The 22493-nt window shown below is 40.4% G+C and overlaps 1 protein-coding gene across 2 annotated transcripts; it reads right to left on the bottom strand.

Annotated features, from left to right (window-relative positions):
* Positions 1-915: 915 nt before the first annotated feature.
* taf4a (TAF4A RNA polymerase II, TATA box binding protein (TBP)-associated factor) lies at positions 916-21521 on the bottom strand. Of its 2 annotated transcripts, XM_066702506.1 has the most exons (16): positions 21269-21521; positions 20140-21126; positions 14981-15135; positions 14429-14548; positions 13005-13127; positions 11921-12043; positions 11474-11563; positions 10817-11050; positions 10233-10374; positions 6948-7062; positions 5328-5497; positions 5036-5166; positions 4821-4946; positions 4282-4338; positions 3789-3908; positions 916-2648 (listed from the first exon to the last, which is right to left on the bottom strand). In XM_066702506.1, exons 1-16 carry the CDS (start codon positions 21498-21500, stop codon positions 2481-2483), a joined length of 3093 nt encoding a protein of 1030 aa, XP_066558603.1. In that variant the 5' UTR covers positions 21501-21521; the 3' UTR covers positions 916-2480. The 2 variants fall into 2 exon arrangements, with proteins under 2 accessions (XP_066558603.1, XP_066558604.1); XM_066702507.1 differs by lacking the exon at positions 13005-13127.
* Positions 21522-22493: the final 972 nt, after the last annotated feature.

A 22493-nucleotide genomic window follows, 5' to 3' on the forward strand; every position in this document is an offset into this window, starting at 1 on the left:
GATACATGCTGTGCTTTAATTCACCAAAGTGGGAAACAAACAAATGCCACAGAAAAATCATGGCCTGCCATGTATTAGTATGCAGTACATTTGGTGTGAGAGAAAGACAAGAAAAACATGAAACCATGTTGGTGTGCTGCACAACATCTGCAGGACTGATTTTCGGGAGGGTATGGTTTACTGCAACTGAGCCCAGAATCTGCAGCACATGGTGGAGGAGTCTGTGAATGGAAAGGGTCCCTTCTTAACAACGGGAATTGAAAGCCTGGATTATCTCAGTGCATTAGTGAAGTGTTTCAGAGTGCTCTATGAGCTGTTGTAGGTACCCGAGAAAACAACCAGACCCTTGGATTTGGGATAAGTCATTAACTTTCCTCTCTCTAAACGCCAGGAACTTCAGCCAGCTCCCATTAGCCGAGAATAAATAGTTGTAAAAATGTGGATCGGAGAATTATGAATATGAAACTGGGCTGCCATCTAGTGTCTTAATAGAAAAATGCTGTAGGGGGATTCAAATTCTAAATCTCATTGGCCACAATCAGGAATACAGTGGATGTTTCACATTGATGAACATATCTTACCTCCTGTTCCTACTCCTGTCTCCTCCTTTCTCCCTCTGTGGTTGAACTAACCTTTTTCTGTATTAGGCTATATCCCTTCTACTTTTTTTAAAGCACTGTACACTATGTAACTTTAGCACTAGGTCATTTTAAAGTTCCATGCAAATTTGGATAAAGGTGTGAGCCAAATCATTTAAGAAAATCTATGTTTTTATTTTGTTTTATTTAATCTGGGTAATTGTCTGACTTCACAAGGAAGAGTATTTCATTGCTTATCCGTATCAAGTAAGTAAATAGTTTGTTACCTATCAAACAGGCAGGAAAGGAGTGGTACACAACAACTCAAACAACAGGGTCGATTTCATTTGTTTTTTTAATGAAGGAGTTAATTCTCTTTCAATCCTATATAAAACAATAGCAATTAAAAACTTTTTTTAGGTAAAATATTTACATATAAACAAGTGACTGTGCAAAATGTACAAGAGGGATATATATGAGTCTAGATTTTTTTTTCTTCTCTGTAAAAGACAAAAAGAGGGAAAATGTGTAACAGTTACCAGGCATTGGTAAAAAATACTGATTAGCATTAGGCGTACACAGAAGGGTCCTTAAAACTACAGAGCGTCTGAAAACAGTTTTGTTCATTGAAGAACTAACATAATTACACACATGAAAAAAGGAAAACAAAAGTATTTACAATCATAAAAGTACTATTAATAGACAATTGTAATACAATACTTGCAAAAAATATAAAGAAACAATTAGTATATTTAATAAAAAAATAGGTACAAATTATGGGGCTTCCCTCTGGCTTCTAATTTGCTTCAAAGTAGGTCTGTCATTGAATGCAGTCCTTTTTAGCAAAATAATTATGGTTTACATAGCATTTTATGTGCCAAAAGTTATGTACAATTACTGGCAATCATTCCCAGAAATGATTATTTTCTAGACTTTGATCCATATTTAAAAACATTTCTTGGTTCTCAGTGACTTGGTATCTTTCTTCTTTTAATCAAATTGTTTATGATTTTAATAGAAAGCCCCAAACAGTGCAATTACCCTATATTTATGCAAAGTTAATAAAGTAATAATTAAAAAAAAATGTTGATAGGAAATGTATCAAATCAGGTTTTTTTTTTTTTGTTGGTTTTGTTTGGATTTTTTTAAAAACATTCAAACAATGGACATCTGTTTAGGCTTAAAAGGCCCTTTTAACCATGCAACGAGCTGCTATGAGCTGCTGAGATTACACATGAGTGGGTGTGTAGATCTCCTCCATTCAAACACAGAAAGCAAACTGAGGGATACATAATCATTAACTCAAATTGTCTTTAAATTAAATTAAACTAAAACTAAAAAATTAAATAAAAAAATCACACCAGACAAGTTTAATCTGAGCTAAAACAGTGAAAACAGTTGAAAATAATGAGAGCTACTGAAAAGCTGGACAAAAAAGGTAGCTGATTAATTAATTGCTTAGCCTTTTAAGATCAGGTACAAATATGGCTTATTTTGGCAAGAAGGCAACTCAGTAAATGAAGTATTAATCCAGTTAAAATAATCCACAGGCCATAATAATAATAATAATAATAATAATAATAATAATAATAATAATAATAATAATAATAACAATAATAATAATAATAAAATAATAACAATAATTATATTTTATAGAAACCTTTTTAACTGAACTTTTTTTATAAACAGAAATATATAAAATTGATTTCTTTATTATTTTGTACATTTGTCCATTTGCATGTTACAAAAAAGGCGCTCTCTGTAAAATGTATATATACATACATACATATAGATAAATATATATATATATATATATTCATTAAAGTAGGGAAAAAAGGGAAAAGAAGTCCTGTGAACATGTCCTGCCAACAGAAAGTCAACAGTCTGTGCCCGTAGCCAGTGCTATTTGAGGAAGGCGCGGTAGAGGAGGTGCGAGTGGCTGGTTTTTCGCTCGTTCTCCAGACAGAAGAGGAGGTCCCTGAGGTTGACACGCGTGATGCGCTGCCGAGTGAACTGCCGAGACGCACTGACGCTGGAGCTGCCGGGGAGCGCGGCGCTGGAGCCAGAGCCCTGCAGGGGAGACACAGAGCCCATCAGGACCTTGCCGCCGGCCGGCCGCAGCGCCCTGCCTGCCCGCCCTCCACACCCCACCACTAAGATACCAGCTCACATTCCCACTACGGGAGCAGGCTGAGATCAGGCCAGGCTTTGTATGCTTCGGAGAGGTTCTTATACAGCAATATGGTGGCCATGGTTCCCTGACAGGAACACGTATATTTGTACACATTATAAATGTGCGTTTTCTATTCCAAAGTAATTTCAAATGTCAAAAGACAGAGAGAGAGCAGAGAGCATTGAAGGTAGCATGGATTAATTCCATTCTACCCTCAATGCTCTCTGCTCTCTCTCTCTCTTTTGACATTTATGATGGTTGTCCCACCCTAGAGCATCATCACAGAAGTCGATCTCAACTGATATCAAAATGATTATACATTTATTTGCCCCCATAATTATTGCTGAAGATTTGCCTGCAGTCTTCAAATATAGAGAAAGTTCTTGATTTAACTAGGGATTCCATATTGAATCATTATTTAGTAGTACTTCTGATAAATTCATACACACATCTCACCTTTAAATATTTCAGTTTATATTTAACAAATGAAATACTCTTATGTAAGACATAAGTAGTAATAACCATATTAGTGGTAGTAATATAAATAATACATTTAGTCCAGAAGAGGGAGCCATTAATCAGAAATTGCAAAAGGGACAAACCTCATGTTTTATACTATGTATGCAGAAAACTGCATGACTTTAAATACATTTAAATAATGTAATTTAAATAAAACTAAAGGAAAAATGGCAACATTCACAAGCGCAGCCATAAAATGTGCAAAGATAATATCAGACCAAGTTATGGGACACTTACAGTACTGAGTGCAACGCCAAAAGAAACTGTAATGTGTGCATTCTGTGATACTCGATTATCAAAGTTAAGTTCACTGAGAGAGAATATCAGCTGTTAAAAAAGTGAATTAGAGCTGGAAACTGCAGCAAAACAAAATAACTTCAGTCACTCGCTCTTGGCTGTCCCAGTTTAAGAGTTCTGATTCCTCAGCGTTTTCCTACTTCAGTTCGAAGCGATTTGCTCATTATGAAGTAAAAAAATAACAACACTGAAACATGAAGACAAGTGGGAAAATGCAGCACCTCAGCTCCTGCCCCAGATCCTGGTGAGTCGAGTTTTCGTTTCTTTCTGGGCCCGATGGCAGCCAGCGCTGTGAGGTTGGCGTCCCGCTGTCTCATCTGGGCCAGCTCCTGTTGCTGCATCTGTGACGCACACACACACAGCAGTTAAGACACCTCATCCACAATGATACCATGTTTTTACTGTGCAATGCTGTTGTCCTCGCAATCAAATGACCAAAAGACTGCACAATGCATGATATCTGCTTCAGTGCATCACACATAGAGCACACACAAAGACATGTTTAATGAGTATGTATAATTAAAGGAAAAATATGCTGGGATAATTGCCAGTTTTCATTATTTTGTATTGTTATGCAATGTTAAGTACCTAAAATATACATCTTGCTCTCACAGCATTAAAGGGGAGGCTAAGTTGTGTTTCTTTTGAATATTTTTGTTTAAAAGGGTTAAATATATATATATATATATATATATATATATATATATTGTTTACCTCTTTGGCCTTCTGTTTCAACCGGAGCTGTTCTGGGTCTTCTTGTCTTGATCGAGACTGTAGAGGAATGAAATTAAATTAAAAAGTTCTTCAAAAACATACTATAATATATAGTATATGTTATACTGTTAACACCACAATTTCTCTATATTTTCACTGGCATTCTATATATCCCACTAGGTGAAGAAAAATACTGCGAGCTTTCGTGAAAAAGAAAACTACTCGGGAAGAAATGTCAGTTTGAAATGTCTGTCTCCCGTGATTTTTAGCAGGACATGAATAACAGTGTAAAACCACAGAGACAATCATCTTAAATCCATTTTCCATTACAGATACATACAGAAAAACAATTCTGCCCACTTTAATTGAACACAAAGAGAACAGGTCTCTCCTGATTGTTTTTGATTGCACTGGTGGTGGCGTCAGGTCCTTTTCTATAGAGGGAACCGTTTTTGAGCCATAGGAAGTTAATAACAGAGGGACTTTTCACATTGTAACACTAAATGACTACATGTATTTCACAGCCGCCGTGGTGTTACCTTTGCTGCCTTCATCAAAATCTCTCTCTCCTGCTCTTCTTTCCTCTGCTTCTCAATCTGATCGAGTTGCTCAAAGAACTTGAGCTGGGAGCGCACGTCGCTGGCCTGCTCGTACCGGTCGTCCTCCTGGGGAAGGGCAGACACACCACGGTCACAAGGGGGCCAAACTACAGGCTTCTGTTAGAGTCAGGATGGACTGGCTTCTTCAGCCTTACCTTGAATGAAATGTTCCTCTGCTGTGCGATCTCTGTCACTTTCTCCAGAACATTCTGTAGCCTCTGCTGTGTTGCATGCGAGACAAAGTTGACAACCTCTGGACCAAGGTCTGTGATTCCATACTTTTTCCCTGCACAGAGCACAGGAAAGGCATTTTTAAGCTAATAAACTTGTACAACTTAAGCAGAGTTGAAGTGAAATGGGATCGAGTGGTTATGTCATTGGAGTGCATTTATAACCCTCAGTGAAAGACAAAGCCACCAAGGAACAATGCTGCTGGACCATAGTTACCGATGTCTAAAATCCGTCTGTGTAGTGACGATGTGAAGAGAAAAGCCTCGTCTTTGCAGGACCTGGTCAGCGTGCCCACGAGCTCGGAGTTGGTGGCCAGTATCCTCGCACTCTCCTCCGACAGGTTGACCCCCGCCATGGAAGCCACATCGTTAATGTCGTCATCGTCCCTGGGCACAGAAACGGGCATGGTTACCAAGGCTGCTCTCCCACCTGCTTTGTTCACGTCAATGTGTCGGATTTAAGACTCTTCAAACCAAGCGCAAATGTTTAAAAATGACAAAAATGCCTATCAAACAGATAAAACACCTTCAGCAATCAACAGGAGACAAACCGGTTTCTTTACTAACCATTAGGGGGCGTCAGTGATACAATTTTCTGATCCAGTAAAGCTCTGATAGTTGTTTGTAATCCAGAAATCCAGGTTTGTATTACAATAAAATTACAACGGCTTTTAGGTCATGGAAGGTGTTTAGCACACATCAAACCAGAGGAGCTTTTCCAGATCAGCAAGGACACAAATGGAAATTGAAAACAGGAGACAAGACAGAAAACAGGAGACACTTCACACAGAGAGTTGTCACAATCTGGAACAAACTCCCCAGCGATGTGGCTGAAGCTGAAAATGGATCCTTGGATCACTCAGTTATTAATGGACACCAAACAAACACAATGGGTCGAATGGCCTCCTCTCGTTTGTAAACTTTCTTATGTTCTTCTTAGCAGCACCACAATTATTTAATACTTCAGCTTCTCTGACAACCATGATCTTTAAGATGTGCATCAAAACGTCTTAATCCCATTGATGTTTGACCCTTTTCGAATCACTCTTTTCCACAGAATCACACAAGATAGGATTATCTATTTTCAGAAGTGCTCAAACACTCATTTAACTGAACACGCAATTTCCTCACTACCAACAGCCTTAACTTGACTTGAGCATTGTCCACAAATATAGGACGACTCATATTTTTTAAATTGTATATTCTAAAAAAAAAAAAGGTGTTATCTTCAGGCCAATACAGTAGGCAGGAGGTGTAAAAGTTGGCATAAGATTTGTTTGTTTGTTTGTTTTATATCCGCCCTCTAGTTTTCAATGCTGATGTCCCTGGAAACACATTTTCATTGTAGTTTGTTGAAAGCTGTTCATTTTTAAAAGACTTCAACTTACCATGTTTAGCATAAACTGTGGGTTACTGGAGTATGAAGCTTCCAAAGCAGCATACCAACAAGTAGTGCAAACAAAGTCCATAGCCCCCGTTTTTCACAAGCTATCATTAGTGTGCAGGTTGCTACACACACAAAAACTACAGAAACTGCAGCAAAAAATGTCACCCTCCATTGAAACGGTTCTGTCATGGACTTACTGAACTGTCCAGCACTTTATTATATTAGCAAAAGAACCTGGCCTTGGAGAGCACTTTTATTTGCTGCTATTTAATCATGATTTTCATTGCATGAACCTAAACATTAATGACCGTGAAACGACTACAGACAACCTCAGCCCTGCTTTAAACCGGTATAAGAACAAGATGGGAGTTATTTATGGGTGATATGGTGATATAGTCAAATAATGGTGAAATACTCTGGGGCAAACATGACTGCATCACAACTGCTTACCGGAAGGACCCCCCCCCTGCATCCTTCAGTTTGTTCTTCTGAGCCGCCAATGCCAGCGTCGGACAGGCCGGGGACACTTTTGTACCAGGTAATACCGTCTGCTTCACGACAGGGACTGCGGAGAGAAGGCGGCACATGGTACAGGGAGCTGGGCAAGGACTGCTATGGAACATAGAACTAACAGACACAGAAATCACTGTCTTCATTAAGATCTGCATATACCTCCATATCAGTAATTAAAGATTTCACATGTCTGAGTACTGAATTCCAGGTTAGTCAGACTGTGAAATTTGAACATACTTCCTGCCTTCACCAAAATGACATTCACTCTCGGGTGTAACAGTCACTCCTGGTTTCCCTCGCTTGTTGGGCACAAGGCTGCAGCTACGCAATCTAACACAAGGTGGCAGCATTTGTTAACTATCACCAGGCAAGAAGATATTTACTTAATCAATAGACTGGGGAACTACTGAACACATTTAGTACTATCTCTCAAACCACAGGCCACAGGCAATAAAACACATATTATGCTGTTAAATGTGTTTTGGCCATAGCTGCGTTTCTCAAAAAAAGACTCCTTTTACCTTGTGAAGCTCAGCAAAAGATCAAAAGCAGGGTTAAGCAGCTTGGAGAAGTATCAGTTATCTTTGAAAACAGTGGTTCAGACAAGTAAACAAACACACACACTGCTTTAATGTTCTATGACACATTACTTTGCCTTGGTAAATCTACCATGAGCTTTGTGCCCTCTTAACAAGGTTTTTCTGTGTTGTTGCAATCCTTTTGATGCGCTTTCATATGGTTTCATACACCTTTAATTGGACCACAAGTAAACATTTATTATGCTGTATCATGGTATTCCCATGCCCCAGTGTAGTAAAAATCAGTGAAGGCATGTTGAACCCATAGGAAACACCTCCGTGAAGTTGGCACCCCATGTGTTCAGAATATGAATACAAATACATGTATTCGTTTGTGCTGCATTTGTGCCGCAAAAATCATCGTTTGTGCTGGTCAGGTTCCCGGGATATTAAAGATTATAGTTTATGAACTGTGACGTCACCCAGCACCCCATCAACGTCCAAATAGCACCAAAATAGTCTCTGATGTCATCTAGCACCCCATCAAACTCCAATCGATTAAAAGTGGTGTCATTTGTTTTTGCTACGTTTGTGCTGGTTTGTGCAGCAAAAATAATTGTATGTACCGACATGGTTCTTGAGATATTAAACATTAAATTTTAATCACATAACAGTGTCTCTGTCCTTTATGATACGACTGTGCCGATTTGTGCAGTAAATGCACAGGCTATTTTGGCAGTATCCGGCTTCAAATGCGTATCCTGCTTCAATATAATTCTGCTTATACGTGGCAGTGTAATTGCACAACAGGGTTCTTTATTCGGCTGCCTACAGCAAAGCAGGAGAGTCGGGTTTGGACTGCCGACAAAGCCATGTTTTGCATCAATGCATACACTTCTCCATGTCTCGTTTTCGTAGGTTAGGACTACTTAATTTCGTATAGCCTTCCTACTAAACCCCTGCTATGAGACCGCAAACAAACACTGGAAACCAGAACACCATGAATACTTTCAGTTCACAAATTGTAACCTGTTATCAACAGGTTCACCACTCCATTCTGGGTACAGGGAAGTAGCCAATAACTCCATGTGAACCCTATACACTTGAAAAAGGTATTTTTTTGCACCAGACATCAGTTATCCAGGACAACTTCTTACTAGACGGTCGATGCTATTCACGCATTTTAAGTGATTTCAATCACACTGCATTAAAAACAGTCTCCTTTATTTAATAAAAAGTTAAGCCATGTACCCTAATAAAACAGTGGTCAGCATAGCACGTAGACATGTGATAATGAAAGAAGCTGATTTAGACATTCCAGAATTAGGAATGATTCGATTGAAATCGATGTTTCTTACTAAAATAAATATAATAGACTTTTTGTTGTTGTTGAAAGCTTTACTCCTATTAACTGAGCTCACCTCACTGTGCATTAGATATGTTGGGTACATTGCCGTTTTGAATTCTCAGTTACATATGAGCCAATCTGCGAAAATAAATAGCGAAAATTAAAGCCATAACATTTTTGGCACGGAACATCTACATACAACAAAACTGAAAGCAGATGTTTGTTACACTAAAAAACAACAACAACAAAAAGTCTATATTTATTTTAGTAAAAAACATCAATTTCAATTGAATCATTCCTAATGAGTCTCGTAGCAAGGGTTTAGTCTGAAGCCTATACGAAAGGACAGAGACACTGTTAAGTGATTAAAATATAATGTTTAATATCTCAAGAACCATGTCGGTACAAACAATTATTTTTGCTGCACAAACCAGCACAAACGTAGCACAAACAAATGACACCACTTTTAATCGATTGGAGTTTGATGGGGTGCTAGATGACATCATCGCTGATAATTAAAAAATGAATATCTAAAAAAACTGTAACTGCACTGATGAAAACAAATACGGCACAAACCGGCACAAACATAGCACAAACGAAAGAAACTATGTTGGTGCGATTTGGACGTTGATGGGGTGCTGAGTGACGTCACAGCTCATAAAATATAATCTTTACTACCTCAGGAACCATACCAGCACAAACGATGATTTTTGCGGCACAAACGAGCACAAATGCAGCACAGACGAATACATATATTTGTATTCATATTCTGAACAAATGGGGTGCCAACTTCACAGAGGTATAGGAAACCCCTGCAAAACTATGGTAAAACCACACTAAAATGATTTTAACAGTGTAAACACCCTACAGTAAATTTATTTTTCATAATTGCAGAATCTTAACTTAAATATCTTAACTTCCGTAACACAGCACCACGAGAGAGGTGCTGCATTTATATTTTTTATGTGGGGGAGAAACAAAAAAACACAGCAGGACAAATTCTTGGCCTAACCCACCCACCCACTCACCAATCACACGTTAAGAGTCCAGTGCTTGATGGTGAATCTCCATTGAGTAGAAGCGAGAAAATCCTGGCCAACCAGGAATTACTGGGTTTGGAATTTGTCACTGGTGGGTGGGTTTCGATTTCATTGGTGCCATTGTTAAAAATGTGGGTCTGTGTTTTTGTGGGGATGAAACACCAACACAAGGCCCACATGTGAGCTGAAATCACCAAGCCTGAGTCATTTCAGTATGGGTTTCTTTTTCAATGTTGTTCAAAGGTTCATCGTCCCAACCACAGATACTGACCCCCTTCTCCCAGTAGACCCGGCAGGTGAGAGACCCTCACTGTACCTGTCTGAAGTTGCTTCACCTGCACCGGCTGTTGACTCAACATGATCCGGTTGTGAGGCTGCCTGAGTGTCACCATTGGCGTCTGCGTCAGCGTGACCTGGGGCGGCCGCACCATGGCACCCTGCTGCTGTGACTGCAGGACCTGTCCGAGGGAAGAAAACAAAAAGATTCCACCTTAACAGGAAACCAGCTGATCTGCATTCACTGCTGGACTGCAAACCCCAAGTGAGAGCTTCCAAACGAGATGGAAGAAAGAAAGAAAACTCAACTTATTAAAGGGTTAACATGGAAGGCATTCTAGTTCTAGAAAGCATCCAGTCTATGCAGAAAAGGCACAGATGTACCTTGGCTAAAATGAGCAGGACCCGTCTACTAAGCCAGATGTCACCCAAACAACTTCTCTCTAGTAGCAGGCATGATTCAATTAACTTGAGGGTTTTCATATTGTGTTACATACCAGATAACAAGGTGATAACTGAAAGTACTGATGGATGAGTAGGTGCAGTTAGTTCAAAGTCATGAAGCTAAGAGGCTCTGAGCTCGTCCTGGTTTCTGCGGTGCCAGACCAGAGTGGTTTCTCTTACCAGCGGAGTGGCCTGCCCTGGTTTGGTGTGGCCGGGCTGGGCCAGGCTGATGACGGGCTGGTGGAGGGTGCTGGTGACAGTGGCGGTGGTCTTGCCCGCAGTCCGCTGCACCGTGCTGCCCAGCACCATGGCGGTCAGGGTGGTGGTGGCCTGGGTGCTGGGCTGCTGGAGTTGGCTCTGCTGGATGAACGCCGTGGAGTCGGGGGTGAGCTGCCGCAGGGCCGGGAGACTCCTCTGCAGGGAGGAAAACAGGAAAACAGAGGGCAATGAGGTGAGGACCACGGGCTGCCCGACAAGCACCAACACACACCGGAGCACAGATGGCTGCTCTGGACAAACAAATTTGGGGAACTTAATGGAAAGCTCCTATATCACCTTGCCTACAGCTGCAAGCACTACTTAGTAAAGTCAAGTCACTAGACGGGGACTGTTTCAACTTCTGACCTTCATAGTATTTACCACAGACTGTACTTTTGTGCACGTAGCATGTGAATAAAATACAAGAAATTAAAATACTTTTGATACACTACCTAAATCATATAGACATTCTATGAAAAGTAAAACATGTCCTCTTAATTCTGATTTTGGAGACTTTCTGGGTCAAAGTGTGTCTCTATTCTTCCACCGTCGTGTTGCAGAATGTCTAACAACCCTTACCTTGAGGAAAGGCACGAGATATGGCTGAGGTGAGGAATTGAGCTCCCGGTATAATCTGCTTGTGAAATCTTCTGCTTCGATTTTTCCTTCCTTTAAACAAGTATGGAGAAAATAATGTTAGACATACATCTTAAAACAATATCAATAAAATAAATCAAATAAAGCAAGAATGTGGTCTTGGTTAGCAGATAAGGCAATCTGACATTGGTCAATTCTGAGAAAAACTAAAATTGTATTGTATTTTAACTTTCTAGTGCAGCGTTTCATCCAAACTCTATTTAAGTGAGATTTGAGACATTATTTTACTTTACTGTTTCCCTGGGTACAAACCTCAGACAAACTCTAATCTAAATTAATTAGAAAGGCACTTTGTGGAAAGTTTGGGACTTTCTTTGGCAAAGCACACAGAGACAATGAGGTTAATGGTATATGTGCCTCATCTCTTACCAGAAGGTTTTGTACCAGCTCTTTCACATTTGCTGCTGTCTCTGAAGACTGCTTCCCACTCGAGGCCAGCTTAATCAAGGTGGAGAGAAAGTTCTTGCATTTCTTCACATTTTCCAAGGTTTCCTGCAAAACAAAGCACCACATACATGGTCACTAAAATGACACTGAAAGTCAACAATGTTTGAAAGGTTTAACTTCACAAATGCTTCTAGAGTTAACTGCAATGTTAAGCCCCCCAATGTTGATGCCCTTCCAACACACAAACAAGTGTTGACAACATGCTTCACCATCTGACTTAGCTATTCTAGAACCAACCTTCTAGATCAATGGCATATACATTTCCCTTATTAGTAAGTTTTTGTTAAACAAGGCCTGTCATGTGACTGATAATTGATACTTTTATCTACTCATTTAATGAATGTAAAACTCACTTTAAGAAGCAAGTGCCAGAAAAGGGTTGACCCTCAACTCTTGCACACTATTGGAATCACAGATTAAAGTATCCTTTGTATTTAGATTCATTTACACATGCAATTCCTACCAGTTTTAAAGGACACCAATGCTCTCTCAACTTGTGTTGACAAATCATCTTGGAAGCCCAGTTAATCTTACCAAGAATGACTCACTGTTTGATATATTAAGAAATGCTTCCCTCTAGTTAACAAATCACACTACTGATAAATCTTCAACAGATAAAGCCCACAATAAGGTTTTTTTACTTTATTGTCCATTACAAAAAAGGGTCATCATGTTGAAAATGACATTGCAGATGGAGTTTGAAAGGAATGACAATCCCACAGAGTAACTTTTTAGAAATAACTGCAATCACATATATGGCCCAACAAACTAAAAATTAGATACAGGAAACACCACTGGCAAAACATATGTATTTATTACATCAAGGAAAAACAAGGAGCTCCAAATTAAATTGATTCAGAACTGTTAGAAATTTTAAGAAAGAACAAACGAAAGAAAGAAAAGAACAAGAAAAAGAATGAAATGTAATGAATTAAAGGACTGAACCATACTAAAACCGATCTTAGGCTAAGAGGATGAGAACTGAAAAGTGCTGATTCAATCCTACCGTGGCAGTGTTAGACGAGGCCCCAGTGGCCCCTGTTACTGTCCTCTGGGCGGCTCCTGGCTGCACTGGGGATGGAGTTCCTATCGGAGTGGCCGTGGCTGCCCCACCGAGCACTATTTGATTCTTAAAAGAGTACAGAAACAGGAATTACTCACATGTTGTTGACTTAATTCCTTCGTTTTAAGATTCTTAACTTAAAACTTGCTGTTGATGAAGTATAATTGATAATTCTGCTATGGCCGCAGTATTTCTATCCCCATCATTTGGCATTAAATACAAATGGTTCAACGCTGGGCTTATGTAAGTATAAGACACTGTTTTCAAAAAATAATTAAGAAATGCTGCCTGGACTAGTTCGGTTTCTGTGACATCAGAGGCTCGGGACACAAAGCTCTTCTGCATATATGTCAGGACAATATTACAAGTTTTTGTGCAATGGCAAAATGTTAATCCTCAGGGTTTTCTTCAATGGTTTATGTAAGAAGCTTGTAATTTATTTTCATTGTTCATATCCTGACATGTTTAAATGTGTTTTATTGGAATAAATCACGTTTGCAATATCAGCAGAGGAAGGCCTGTTTGACTTCATTCTCTTCTACTAAAGAGACACTTTCCTCCAAATCAAATGTCTTAAAACCTCTATTAAAATATCCAATAAATCACCTCGTCGGTAAGTTACAATCTGATCATCTACGCAGACAAATGCAATCTAGGTGGGGGGCGCCACCTAACAAGTAGGACAGTTGATGGGTTTTTGGGATGGGATTTAAATTCTCAGTGTCTGACTGAAATCAAAACAAGCTGGAAGTCAGTCTTCCTCAATGTGAGATCAAATACCAGAACCTCTACAGCAAGGGAATAGTGAACAACTATAAAACAGAGAATTAAAGCAACCCATCTGTAACCAGATCCACACTAGCCAACAAAACAATAAATAACTATCCAGTCTTTTTTAGCACACATTCCCTATCCAGACCTGCAGTGAGACTGAATAGATGTCTACATATCTGGTTTGCAGACAAAGGCAGGTTTCACTGATCTATCAGCTGTTAGGTAACAACGTGGTAAGACATTAACTAGATCCCTCACAAGAACAGCATGCAACTCAGAATAAAGCAGCCGGGGGCAGCCCTGGTCTACAGAAGTCTCCATTTCGATTTTTGAATGGGCAAGAAAATCACTTACTAAACCGAGTAAGAAGGGGTGCTCTTCCATGTATAAATACTGTACAAACACAATAACAAATACTGTAGCGATATGCATGTAATGCAGAAAAAGGAAGACAAATGTATATATAGATATATATATTTATGAAAATGGAGACTGAACAAAGGAATAGGAAAAGGAAAAATATTTGGGGAAAATTGCTATTTCTTCTGTAGTCAAGAACTGTACAATTAGACTCCGATCCTGGTGCCCAGTACCTGCAGGACGGGAGGCCTCTGTAGTGTGGTGGTGGCCTGCACTGTCGTCTGGGCAGGGGAGGCCTGTTTAATTATCGTCGTTGGCGTGACCTGCCGTGCGATAATTGGTGTGCCAGGGGCCTGGAGATTAACAATAAGAGGCGTCTGGTTTTTGTAACTTAACATTACTGTACTTCAGCAATCAGATCACTGCTCTTCAGTGCTTTCAGTTCCAGATCACAGACACTTCTGTCTCTGCCAAAAGACTATCTGAGTCAATGTTTGTCAAGCATAACAATAATTAAAAGAGAAAATGCATGGATTAAAAGTTTGTTTTCACGATTTGCATATAGGTGCTTATTAACTAAGTTCTCAAACATAAAGGTACAAAAAAAAAAGATGGCTTTCCACTAAAAACAGAATCAGTGATACATATATACATGTAAACGTAGGTATATATTTGTTTTTACGTTTGTATCAAAAGCATGGCTGAGATTAGGTAACCCCACTTTCCCCCTGCAGGTAGCGTGGTGGTTGAGGGGATCCGGGCATCGCTGAACTGGAGGGGTTTACCTGCACTGAGGTGATCTGGACTGGGGGAGTGCTGGTGGGCGTGGCAGGGCGGGGAGCCATGGCACTCTGGGACTGGGACTGAGCCTGCATCTGGGCCAGAGTCTGCTGGTGGATCATCAACAACTGGCCACTGTCGCTGCGGACCAGAACCATACCTGCCGGGGCACAGACACACACACAGACAGGCTTATTGTCAAATGGGAGGATGTGGGTTTGAAATGAACAAAGAGGTTAAAGGATCTGAACTGAGGAGATGGCATAGGGGGTTCATTCAAGTATTCAAAATGCTGCAAAAGCACAGAGAAAGCCAACCAATCGGACTGCTCTCAAGCAACACTATGAAAGAGGACCTGGGGTCACAAGTGGAAATAAAGGATGACTACATTAAGGACTTAAGAGAGTACTTATTCACAAAAGACATATAGGATGTATAAAACAGATTCCCTGACCCTGAGGCTAATGGAAGTTGACTGTCAATGTTCCTTCGAGGAATGACCAGATTAATTTCTGGGTCTCATTAGATACTAGCAAGTTGCAGCCAAACAATCAAGATCGAGCACATGACCTCTTCTCATTTGTATGCTCTTCTGTTATAAACCATAGGAGTACGTCAGTCCGGGCTCGGCATAAAACCCTGAATCTGTCCCGAGCTGCCCTGCGAAGTCACACTGAAAATACACCCTATGGCAGAAACATTATTCAACCCCAGCTGTAACCTTTTTCTTGAAGAAGAAGGAAAAAAAAATCTTCAGACATTTAATAAACTAAAAGACTTCACCATCGTGTTGACCTAGTCCTTCTCAACTACAGACATTCAGCTCATAAGGTCAGGACATGCAGCTAAGACTTAGACATTTGCATTCACTTATCCACTATGGGAAAAAAAAACATTATGCTTTGTTAACAAAATAGTTCAGATAAGAAGTTGAAGTAGTAGCAATAGTTAATTAGCTTACTGTACAAGCAATGTTGTAATCGCCTCTGTATCCAATCTGGTCAAGGAAGCCCTGGGAATTAAAGCACTGAGTCCTCACTACTTTTTCCATACATGGAAAGTGAGTCAACTTTTTCAACGCCATTTGCTTTCTTTCCTGTACTTTGCAAGTGTATCATGCCAAATGGTATATGACTATACTCTACACCAAGTGTTGTTGTTATTTTTGAGAAAGAAAATTAAATCGTAGTCACTCACTTATTCCCGATCGCTAATATTTTCCTATCCTGAGGAAAGACTGCTGGGGAAAGTGTGAGCCTGACTGTTATAATTTCTGTTAATATAAATACATTTATATAACTCCCTCCACAGCCACATCGACCTTAAAGAGGGTTTGTATTGCCAAACAGCGTCTTAAAGTCGGTTCTAATTTCTTTCTCTGAAGACTACATTCAATTTTACGGAGTAGTTAATGGCGCCAATACTGGATAACTGCATAACAAAACTTATCAGCATGCTGTACTTGACCACTGTCCCCCTCCATCAACAATAACACTGACTGGGAGAGCAATACACATCACACAAACAGTTAGTACCTCATGCGTGTTTTCTTGTGTGTTTTCTTTTATATACTGCTTCATGACATGTACGTAAAAACAAGTGATTTGAAATACATATAATCTGTCAGTTCTAGCGTTAAGAAATTAAATCTCAAAGTTATATTTCTTTCACTTGAAGATTTAAACTAGTTCATCTAAGAAATGTATATATTCAGTGGTGGTTTATAGTGGATTATTATTATTTATATACATAAATAAATGTTATGCTATAATTTTGTTTGACATTTGTCAAAAGCAACTAATTTTTGATATTATCGAACTATAAAATAATTTGTATGGAATACATATTCAAAGAGACAGTAGAGGAAATACAGTACAACATACAAAGCAATAAATTAGGTACAGTAATATAGTCAACCTGAAAAAGTGAGCATGTCAATTTAAAAATGAAAACATGGAAGAATTTTGTTTTTTATTGATACACAACTATGTCCTACAATTGACAAATGTTATGCTTTTTAAACAATGTTTCAATTTTACAATGCACGAGAGCATTTTGTTCTCAGAGAATTAAAACTAGGTGGTTGTAAATCAGAATGTAGTTATCATTTGTTCCACTTGTAAATGTTTAGTTTTCGCTACCGTTTAATACCATAAACATGTAAAGCTTAACATTTCCTCAGAATAAAATATAACATCACTAGCCTTCTATTAATTTGATACTGGAGGTGTATTAACTAGTTATATATATATATATATATATATATATATATATATACACACAAACCAATATGCATACATCAAACTGAAAGACACAAAAATATATATTTACATTACAGTACAATAGTGCCTTCAAGCAACTGCATTTAACCTACATTTATTCCTAACTGACTGCTCAGGGTGCACAGTTTATGAAGCTGCTCTCTCCTATTTCTTGTTCAGATGAAGGACTATTTTCTGTCCTGCTTATTACTCAAATGTGCAATTCCTGCTTATAAAGCAGACCTCTGCTAGTGATTTGATTATGAATGTGCACTCACTTAACCTTTATGGTGTCTGGCACAAGACGTACGACAGAATACGAAAGAAGTGAAACACATCAGCACAAGTCTGTGTTTATGTTCAAACTAAAAGTTAGTCCTGGTAAACAGTCTTTGCAGCTGGTGTACAACCCTCAATTTAATGCTTTTATGATTAGTTGTGGATATTCATTGATAAAAGGTACAATTAGCTGAATCAATAGCAGTTCTGCACTGAAGCACCCTGATGCACTGAGGGAAGGGAAATGCATTCAGTTTGAAATTAATTTTGTTTAAAAATATCACGCTATTTCAAAAATAGATAACTTTTAATTGTTTTCTTAGTGTACCAAAGGAATGTAAGACCGTGCTTTGGTTTCTTCCAAAAGCAAGAGTTAAAATCACTGATTTCCCAGGCACCTGAGTGTGTGTAGAACCAGACACAGAAAATCGAGTGCACAGCAATAAACATCACAACACACACTTTGGAAACGTGAGCAGGAGAGCCCTTGTATGTTAACTGACACACAGTACACCAACCTATCAAGTTCTGCATCCAACTGACAATAAAAAAGATGCAAAAAAGGACATATGGATGGAATTAGTTCAACTCTACCTTTTGCATTCATGTTAATATTCTTAAGAAAGCAACAATGTAGCGAATATGTGTCACTTGGACTTTAAAGGTATTTCATGTAAAGTATGTGATAATGCAATTAAGCTAAAAAGGGGGTGGGGGTGGGAAGGAATACCGTTATACCACAGTCAATAACATTTTTAATAACAGTACTGTACTTTGGTGCACTGAAGTATGTAGCAGACAAGTAGGAAGAAAATGAAAGTGAATATGAAAGTCATAAAATGAAGAAAAACAATCTTATTTTTACATCGAGACATTTTTAGTTGTACATTGAAGATGTTTTGATATGTAAAGTAAGTCGTCATATTCCCTATTTAGCATTTCCAGTGTAGTGTGGTTGGGAGTTGCTCTCTGGGGCAGCATCACAGCAGGAAATTGTTTTTATTTCTGCTACAGCACTATCATTGACAGACTATTTCAATGCACATGAGTGAGCAAATTGATCCACAAGCTTAGCATACTGTCTCTTCAACCAGTTAAACACCCACAGTGCACACTGCACTCTGGGAGAACTTTTAACAGGGACCTCCTGCACCACATATTAGTCTGTTACAGAAATAATGTGTATATGGGGGGTAACAAATAGCAAACTTTTAAAACAAATACATTTAGGACTTTATTCCACACAAATTATGAAATTGCCATACTATGCCATAAAGGAAAATGTACATCTTGCTCCAAGTGTCTGTGTTTATCTGTATTTCAGTCCAAATTATTTGTATGAATTCTGCTTTTCCCTACAGAGCTGCATCTCATGAGGCTATCCTAGCAAAATAAATTAATAAAATTCATTTGTCGAAGACGATTTTCACTCTAGGGATTTTCTCGGGCCCAATTCTGTGTAAAAAATGAAAGAATTAAAGAAAAAGTTAATGTGCAGCTTGCCTGGTGTAAAGTGGCCACCTGTAGCAAGGCAGTTATAACTGGCACACTGTTTGAAATTGGATGGGAAGTATTTTGTTATAGAATGTAAACAATATGCTAAATAGCTATGCTCATAAAACCTGTAAAATAGTTTTGTTTTTTTAAAGGTGTTTACCACTTTTGAAATAAAACTATTATTTCATTTAACAATTTGCCTTAATGATAATATATAAATAAATTATATATATATGAATCTCAGAGAAGTGTTTAATTAAAGCAGACTAAGGTGAAACTGGAACTGTGTCAACATGATATAACTAGCCTAAACTTTTAATCTTGCAATTATCTTCTGCAGTCAATAAAGCTTTTGACATTAATGAGGTTATATGTTTTTTTAAATAAGTACAGAGAGCATCATACTGCAAAATTTGTTAGCATTATATGTCAACTGTCACTTAAAAAACAAAAATACCAAACAAAACAGATCAGAGTACATACTGACAAATGCCAGCCTTTTAGGTCCCAGATGCAAGCATGTTGTGGCTTAATACATAACACACAGATTACCAATTTAACTAGGATTTAGGGATTAAAAATAAGAGTATGCATATCTCATGGACTTTAATCCAAGACAAAATAATATCTATATATCGGTCTACATATTTAGATGGAAGGCAAAGCTGACACATCTTGGGGATGCTTTCACTCAGCAGTGCATCGATACAAGCTGATGCATACATGGCAACAGGTGGAGGGGGTTGAGCAGTGGGTCGGTAGAGGCTGCTGCTGCTGATGATATATAGATAATATATCCTCTAAGGATTGTAGACACCCACACACATAAATTGGGCTAACTAATAGACACGAAAACTTATCCACCCCTTTTGTCACAATCATTAGAGATAATATAGAAGTGACATGCAGACCAAATCCTAATTCATGTTGGGGGGTTTTACAACTAAGCTGTAAATGTACCGCATGTATGACATACTGAGCAAAGCAACATGCGATACAACTGATACTGAACTCCGATGAGGGGACAAAACATGTATATCAAGCAGGGAAACTTGCCGTGCGATCTGAGCTTCACAAGCGCATATCCGAGGCGGCTGCAGGGTCCTAGAGAAACTTTTAAAAGTTACCTGGAGGAAGCTGGATGTTCTGGATGTTAGGCTGATTCTGCGGAGCCTGCGGGAGGCGAGGGGCCAACACCTGCGGGGCGATAGCTCGTATTCCGCCGGGACTGGCAGCGATTGCTGCTGGAGTGGAAGTCCGCGTTATGCTCTGCAACACCGGGCTCTTTCCCATAGCGGTGGCCGGGGTGGGCTGCTGCGGAGGGGCGGTCTGCAGAGCGGTTTGCATAGGCTGGCCAAGAGACACGGTACCCGCGTTTGCCACCACACCTGCCGCTGCCGGCGGCGTGGGCTGCGGGGCCGCTTTGGGCGACTCGGACTTGATGACCTGCGCTCCGGCGCTGGCAGACACGGAGACCGGCGCCGCCTGGCTGCTGTTCAGAAGCGGAGCCTGCACAGGTGCCGCCGAGCCCGCCGGGACAGCCAGGGTCGCCACACTGACAGTCGAGTTATTATTCCCGTTTTGCGTCGTCGCCGGTCCGGCTGTGTGCATAGGCGGCCTCACGAGTGTGACGGTAGGTCCACTTCCCGAACTTGTCGCCTGAGACGAAATGACTGTCGAGGTGAGCACATTCTGGCTGCTCGGGAAAGAGGTCTGTATGACAGTGTTGGAGGCTGAAGGCAAAACAGCGCTTACATTTCCTTTGACCACCGACCCGGGTCCGTTGTTGACCACCGTGACAGCAGGTGCGGTGCTGCTGCTCGTAGTAGTACTTGCTGCTGGCGTCCCGGGGAAAGCGGCAGCACTTCCTGAATTGTGAGAGTTCATTACTACGTTACTCCCATTCAAAGTTTGCACAGCCGACGTCCCGGTTTTCCCGCTGTCCGCTCCGTGGCCGGGCACAGCGCTCGCCATGGCGCTGACAGCCCCCGTCTTGCCTTGGCTGAGCCCCGCCGCTGCCTCCGACCCAGCCGACGATGTGATCCCTGTTGTTGCATCCATAGCTGAACCCTGGGACCTCGTATTATTAATAACACCCCCTTGCACTCCAGCCCCTGTTGGGAACGGAAACAGAGCAGAGTGAGAGGGGAAAGCGCCAGGGCGCATTCAAGGCATGCCACTTCATGCACTCTCCTCGACTGCGCTTGTTTCTACAGAAAAACTAAATAGAAAACAGCGTTCACAGTGTTACATTACCTGCTTTTGCCAGCTCTTGTGCAAGTCCCATTTTGCTCTCCTGGACATTGGCATTGCCTGTCACTCCAGCGCTGGCAATGTGGTTGCCCACTGCCTGGCCCCTTGCCTCGGAGTTCCCGTGACCCGAACCCGCAAGCTCGGACTCCAGGGACCCCACCAGATCGCTAACTACTTTCTCGTCCACCTCTGTGTTGAAGAAAACATCATCCAGCAGATCGGAGCCCGCCGCCATCTTTACTCTGCTGTGCACTGAGGGGGGGCTCACCCAGCACTGCGCACACGCCAACTGGCTGCAACGTCACCGGCGTAGGGATTCCGGAAGGCTGTGATTGGTTGCGTCAAGACTTAAAGGGCGGGACAAATGGCTGAAAGCGTCATTATCGAGAAAGTACGGGATGATACAGCACCGCTTGCGAGGGAGCGGGTGGTGAAGAAGTGGGATCGTATTAAGCAGCTTTAGTCACTCTACTTTCTAGATGTAGTCCGCCGACCTAACTGGGAATTGCACGCTGTCATGTTTTTGAGTAACTAATGCTGGTTTGGGTTCATTTCAACTGCAGAAATCCAAGGAGACTTTATGTTTTGGCGCTTTTGCTTTTTGTACTAGCGTTCCAAGATGGCCGCGGTGTTTGTGCTCCGGACTGAGGGAGAGCGCAGGCGCACTGCCGGAGCCGTGTAGTGCCGGCTGTCAGGACTCGGGGGGTTTCCGCGGACAGCTTGCCGGCTGTACATTACGGCAGGGACGCGCATCATGTGCTTTGTTTTACGTTTAATCTTTGGGATTTAAGTTAAATAAAACGACTGCAGCGTTGTTTTGGTAGTTGGCTTTTTTTGGGGGGGATGGTTTGTATATGTGTGTGCAATGATAAAACTATAATTGTACCTTTTAGATTTCGTGATCCGGTCAGTATAGTGTTATGCACTGGTGTAGCAAGCAATTCCCGCACATTGTCATACAATCACTTCTACAAATGTAGGTCTATCAACAGCTCAAATGGAAACCACATTATTTTACGAAGGTTGTCGTTCAGCTGAGATTAGTAGAAGGTCACTGAAATATTAAATTAGTCCAGTTATATATATATATTAGTTTGTATTACCTGTGTTGCAGCATTAGCCTCTTCATACTAACATTTTCCATAATTAGGAAAAAAGGTTGCAGGAGGAGGTGGGAGATGGTGTGTTGGGTTAAAGTTGTAAGAATATATGTTGACTCAATCCTGCA

Source organism: Amia ocellicauda, chromosome 4 (assembly GCF_036373705.1).
Source record: "Amia ocellicauda isolate fAmiCal2 chromosome 4, fAmiCal2.hap1, whole genome shotgun sequence".
NCBI classification, from domain to species: domain Eukaryota; kingdom Metazoa; phylum Chordata; class Actinopteri; order Amiiformes; family Amiidae; genus Amia; species Amia ocellicauda.

Coding starts and splice junctions, on each gene's coding strand:
- taf4a (XM_066702506.1), bottom strand. CDS start 21,500: ATGGCGGCGGGCTCCGATCTGCTGGATGATGTTTTCTTCAACACAGAG. Junction 12,044..13,004: donor CCTCGTCTAACACTGCCACG/GTAGGATTGAAT, acceptor TTTGTTTTGCAG/GAAACCTTGGAAAATGTGAA. Junction 5,167..5,327: donor CAGACGGATTTTAGACATCG/GTAACTATGGTC, acceptor TGCTCTGTGCAG/GGAAAAAGTATGGAATCACA.